We start from the raw sequence: 5,509 nt of genomic DNA, 5'->3' as shown, positions 1-5,509 counted from the left end.
TGACTCCTGCTCTGTATCATTGTTCTCTTCTGATGGTTTACCAAAAAATAAAAACTTTACAAACATATGTAAAAATATATTTGCCATTTAAAATGTGCTTTTCAAGTTTGACTTTGTAGGATGCAGTTAATTCACTAAATACAGAACTTAACCAATAAGGGCAAAAATTTAAAGATCAGTATTCTTTCCCTTCCTGTGATCACCCTCAATTTAACATGAAGAACTGTAAACATCATAAGCTTACAACAAACTCATCTAGTTAGACTTCAGTTAACCACTTACACATCCCCCTTCCCTATAAACTATTTGAAAAAAGCTGCAGGCATATTGCATCCCTAAATACTTTATTCTCCTTATACCATTATCAGACCCAAGTATCATCTAATAGTCCATAATCAAACTGCCTGAGCAATTTCTACACTGCCTTTTTAACTGTTTCAAACTGTCGAGGTTCACATTTTCTTCCTTAGATCTCTTTTAGTCTTTTTCTTCCCCAAAATATTTCTTTAAGAGTCTATGCCACTTGCCTTTAGTTGTACCCAAATAATGGTTTATCTATTTCCTAAGATTAGTATTCTTAAATTTGTGTTTTGTTGTTGTCATTGTTCCTTCTTCCTCATGTGGTTGTGCAGGCATAGCTTGAGCATCCAGATTTCAAAATTGAAAAAGAAAAAAAGATAATCTAGCTTAAATATATAGTAGTTGAATCACCTAAAGTCTAGACTGCTGTATGAGCACCTGTTATCTTTCATTATATTCCATCATCCCCCAATGTATCCACAATAGATGAAGGGCAGTTTGCGCAAACATTGTTTTGATCCTGTCATGTCTGTTCAGAAATGCCTGTCTATTCAGAAACCTGTATGTCCGATAATAAAATCTTGCACTGGTTACTTCAAAACCTAACGACATACAGACTCCTCACCTAGGCCCTAGGAGTACTTTTCTACCTTGATTTCCAAGTATTCATTGAAAGAATGCTTAATTCTCATTTGGAAAAAAGCTTTTGGCTTCCCACTTCTGCTTTATACGTTCATCTCTCTTGAAATCCAATCCAATCCAATCTATATTCTAAGAACCTGCTCAAATCTTGGTTCTTCAAAGCTTTCCCTGGTATTTTGCATTTTTGCTTTGAATAGTTCCACAAAGGATGATTTGTTACTCCTTCCTTCATCTTTCTGTATCTTGCATATAGTAGACATTAATGATTTGTTTGCATTTTATTAGCCTAAATTGGCTATAAAGAGAATCAGATGTCTTCTCCAGTCATTCAAACTTCAGGTCAGACTTCAGATTTATAGATGGCTGTGGATTTTTATAATTTTATCACAAAGTTAGGGGTAAGTATAGGATATCTTAGAATATCTTTTTTGGTGTATAAACTTTTTTTTTTTTTTTTTTTTTTTTGAGACGGAGTCTCTGACACCCAGACTAGAGTACAGTGGCGTAATCTCGGCTCGCTACAACTTCTGCCTCCTGGGTTCAAGAGATTCTTATGCCTCAGCCTCCTGAGTAGCTGGGATTACTGGGGCGCACCACTTCCATGCCTGGCTATTTTGTATTTTTAGTAGAGGCAGGGTTTCACCATGTTGGTCAGGCTGGTCTTGAACTTCTGACCTCAGGCAATCCAGCTGCCTTGGCCTCCCAAAGTGCTGGGATTACAGGCGTGAGCCACTGCGCCTGGCCTGGCGTATAAATTTCAAAACATTAAAATATGAATCAGGAAACTTCGATTCTGGTCTTTTTCAGACTTCAGGTTATTTTCCTTGGTTTTATATCTGAGTATAAAAGTGAAAATAATTACACAAGTGGAAAATGTTCTTCTGATGAATATACATTTTATTTTCTGTAGATGAAAGAAATGACCTGCCGTGATATTGTTAAAGAAGTTGCAAAAATGTAAGTTGAAATTTTTCTTACTATCCACAAAAATATTTCACTTGACCTTTGCATATATATATTACATTAATCCTAAGAGGCTATTTTCCTGTAAAATAACTTAGTGTGTTTTAGAAGGTAAATTTAACATTCTAAGAAGCCTCACAAAGGAGGAAAATGTTTTCAAGCCACATTTTTTAGTAGTAATGAATAGGATGGGAAAAATAGCTTTTGACAAACTCCTGTTACAGGTTAAGGACATATAATGTACCATTAGGGCCTTAATTTGTTAGCTCCCAACTTCTCAAATCTCTTAAGTACTAATAATAATAATCTTAGATTGCCTCTAATAATGCTTACAAACTTTATAGGTTTACAACTAATTATTTCCATACATGATCCACGAAGCTGGCTCATTTACATAATCTGTTTATTTGGGAAAGATATGTTTCACTTTTTCAGGTTTATTATAAAAGTTCCTATAACAAGGTAAGAGCAGTATTACAAAACATTTCAAAAACTAGCTTAAGAAACCCTGAATAGTTGATGACAGGTATGTAAACTAGAATACTATTAATATGTAACAGGTATTTAGACAGTAAGCAATAAAAAAGTCAATTAACCTGGGTAATGATGTTTCAAAAATTTTTTTATTCTTCTAGATAAAAGAGTGTAGACATTTGGTATTACAAAGATTCCAACAAAACATGTTGTATAGCCAGCTTTCTAGATTCAAAAGTTATATTCAGATAATTCATAACACCTCTAACTATTCCACATTAGAACTACATGAACAAGGTCTAGTCAATCAGCTCTCTGTACGGTAGTGTCTCAGGTTTTACATCTAACAATACAAGGAAGAAAAAAAATTCCAATGGGCTCTATTGTATAATAAACATACTATTTACATGACACTCAGTCTCTTATAAACTGGTCCATCATTACTGCTACTGCCTTTACCCCTCCTGCTTCCTCCTCCCCTCCGCCCTTCCAGTTTCAGTTGTGAAGCAGGCAGAAGCCATTCTAACGGCAACATTAGCAACCAACATACAGCAGAACTGCTAAGAAAGGAAGTCATTTATCTTCCTTGAATTGTGTAGTATTTTATCATGATATACTCTGTTTCCTTCACTGAACCAATCCTTTGAAGTGCTTCTGGAAATCAGTTCTTGCCATCTTTTATATTTAGGTATAATGGTAGTCATCTATTAAGTGTTCCATGTTAGGAAAGCCATCCCTTCTTCATTTAAGAAAATGGAGCAGCATGTTATCTTTTACTTAGTTCTAAAAAATTGAGATCCTCTCATATTATAGCAAGGTTTTAGAAGACCCTCCAAAAAGTAAGGTGTGTAACTCAGTGGAAAGCATTAGATAAAAGTTATACTCTGCTACTGTACTTAATTTCTTGATTTTTTTTTTTTTTTTTGAGATGGAGCCTTGCTCTGTCGCCCAGTCTGGAGGGCAGTGGCACAATCTTGGCTCACTGCAAGCTTCACCTCCCATGTTCAAGCAATTCTCCTGCATCTGCCTCTCAAGTAGCTGGGATTACAGGCACCCACCACCACGCCTGGCTAATTTTTGTATTTTTAGTAGAGACGGGCTTTACCATCTTGGCCAGGCTGGTCTTGAACTCCTGACCTTGTGATGCACCTGCCTTGGCCTCCCAAAGTGCTGGGATTATAGATGTGAGCCGTGGCACCTGGCCTCTTGATACTTTTTACGTTACTTTAATATATTGGATGGCAGTGCCTCCTCCTTTGCTGTAATTTGTAAAGTACTACAATGTGAAGGCCAGGTTTTGTGGCATATAAGCCATTATAAAATGGACAAGGAGCTTAAAAAGACTACTGCCAAGAAGCTGTAGGTTGAAGAGACCATAATAATTGCAAACACATAAATTAGTTGGTTTTACTTATTTATTTGAAACAGAGTCTCAATCTCCTGACCTCATGATCCGCCCACCTCTGCCTCCCAAAGTGCTAGGATTACAGGCACAAACCACCGTTCCCAGCCAATTAGTTGGCTTTAAAAATATTAAAATTAATGGGACAAAAAATAAATTTCCTAAAAGGGCACAGTTAATGACACTTCTTCCTAGTGAATCCATTTTCTTTATGAGGTATCTTTTATAGTTATATCTTTTGTTTTTTGAGACGGAGTCTCTCTCCGTAGCCCAGGCTGGAGTGCAGTAGTGTGATCTTGGCTCACTGCAACCTCTGCCTCCTGGGTTCAAGTAATTCTCTTGCCTTAGCCTCCTGAGTAGCTAGGATTACAGGCACCCACCACCACACCCAGCTAATTCTTGTATTTTTAGTAGAGACAGGGTTTCACCATGTTGGCCAGGCTAGTCTCAAACTCCTGACCTCAAGTGATCCATCAGCCTTGGTCTCCCAAAGTGTTGGGATTACAGGTGTGAGCCACTCACTGCACCCACCCAAGTTATATCTCTAAAGCAATGTGCAAAAATAAACTGAACTTGGGTTGATTAGATATATTGAATATTTGTTGGGAGAGCAAATGTTTCATTTCAGTCCCTGTGTAATTTGTCTTCTCTAATGTTAAATGCTATGTAGAATGTGTCTGTGTAATTTTATAATTTTATTATGGATGGACATTCTAATTTGTACTGACTATGGGTCTGTGAACTACTACAATGTTTAGAGGTTACCAAAATCTTACCTTTCCCTTTTCTGTTCTAGAATTTACATAGTACATGATGAAGTTAAGGATAAAGCTTTTGAACTAGAACTCAGCTGGGTTGGTGAATGTAAGTTATTTTTGTACATTTATTTGCCTTAGGAATTATCTGTACCACAGCTAATTTACAACTGAGAGTCCTTTCTAAAATAATGAAAGCTAAAACAAATTTACTAGGTTGTCTAAATGAAGGGAAAGTTCTGCTTAATAATTGACTTAAGCTGTGAACAGGTTATTTTTTGAAACATCCATTTCATGGTTTTAAAGATACTATGCTATAAATTAATGCTCAGGATTTATAAATTATAGCATAATTTACTTTCATTTCCATAAGAACTTAATGTGTAGGCACATATAATCTCATGTGGAAGCAACACACTAAAATATTTGAGTATTACTCATAGTACAACTTTGCAACCCTAGGTGAGGCAGATCTGTGGATTGGGTAGATCCTGTGGTATACTGCAAGTTACAATACAGTACTCAATTTAAAATTCATTTACATATGTGGCTTAATTTACAGTAACTAATGGAAGACATGAAATTGTTCCAAAAGATATAAGGGAAGAAGCAGAGAAATATGCTAAGGTAAGCCACAGCACAAAAACTTCTCTTGGCCAGGTACAGTGCGGGGAATCACTTAGCCCAGGAGTTCAAGACCAGCCTGAGCAGCACAGCAAGACCCCATCCCTAATTTAAAAAAAAAAAAAAACAAAAAACTCCTCTAACCAAAATTGTGTTGAATAATATAAATCAACTTGGGTGGCTTCTATTAAATATCACTAACAGTTCAGTTGAACTAAGGCTAGAAATTTTCTAGGTTATCTCTAGTGGGTACAGTTGCCTTGGTTCCAAAAAAATTGTGGGGGGTTTAGAGTGCAAAGAGTTTTTTTTAGGACTTTTAAGTATATGTTCTATTTTTTTTTTTTTTTTT

General features: G+C 36.1%; 2 protein-coding genes across 3 annotated transcripts in view; one reads left to right on the top strand and one right to left on the bottom strand.

Moving 5' to 3' along the window:
- LOC105546400 (chromosome unknown open reading frame, human C14orf37) overlaps nucleotides 1-5,509 on the bottom strand; it is a 339,900-nt gene that overhangs the window by 306,577 nt on the left and 27,814 nt on the right. The gene's annotated exons all lie outside the window — the stretch shown is intronic.
- Nucleotides 1-5,509, top strand: part of PSMA3 (proteasome (prosome, macropain) subunit, alpha type, 3) — a 34,840-nt gene that overhangs the window by 28,357 nt on the left and 974 nt on the right. For both annotated transcript variants that reach the window (XM_011989585.1, XM_011989584.1), the window contains exons 8-10: nucleotides 1,853-1,899; nucleotides 4,578-4,645; nucleotides 5,099-5,163. In XM_011989585.1, coding sequence (XP_011844975.1) covers nucleotides 1,853-1,899; nucleotides 4,578-4,645; nucleotides 5,099-5,163 — 180 coding nt within the window. The remainder of the gene's footprint in view (nucleotides 1-1,852; nucleotides 1,900-4,577; nucleotides 4,646-5,098; nucleotides 5,164-5,509) is intronic.

Source organism: Mandrillus leucophaeus, unplaced genomic scaffold (assembly GCF_000951045.1).
Source record: "Mandrillus leucophaeus isolate KB7577 unplaced genomic scaffold, Mleu.le_1.0 Scaffold359, whole genome shotgun sequence".
Lineage (NCBI taxonomy): Eukaryota > Metazoa > Chordata > Mammalia > Primates > Cercopithecidae > Mandrillus > Mandrillus leucophaeus.
Note: the sequence above shows the minus strand (reverse complement) of the source record. Positions and strands in the feature narration are given on the sequence as shown.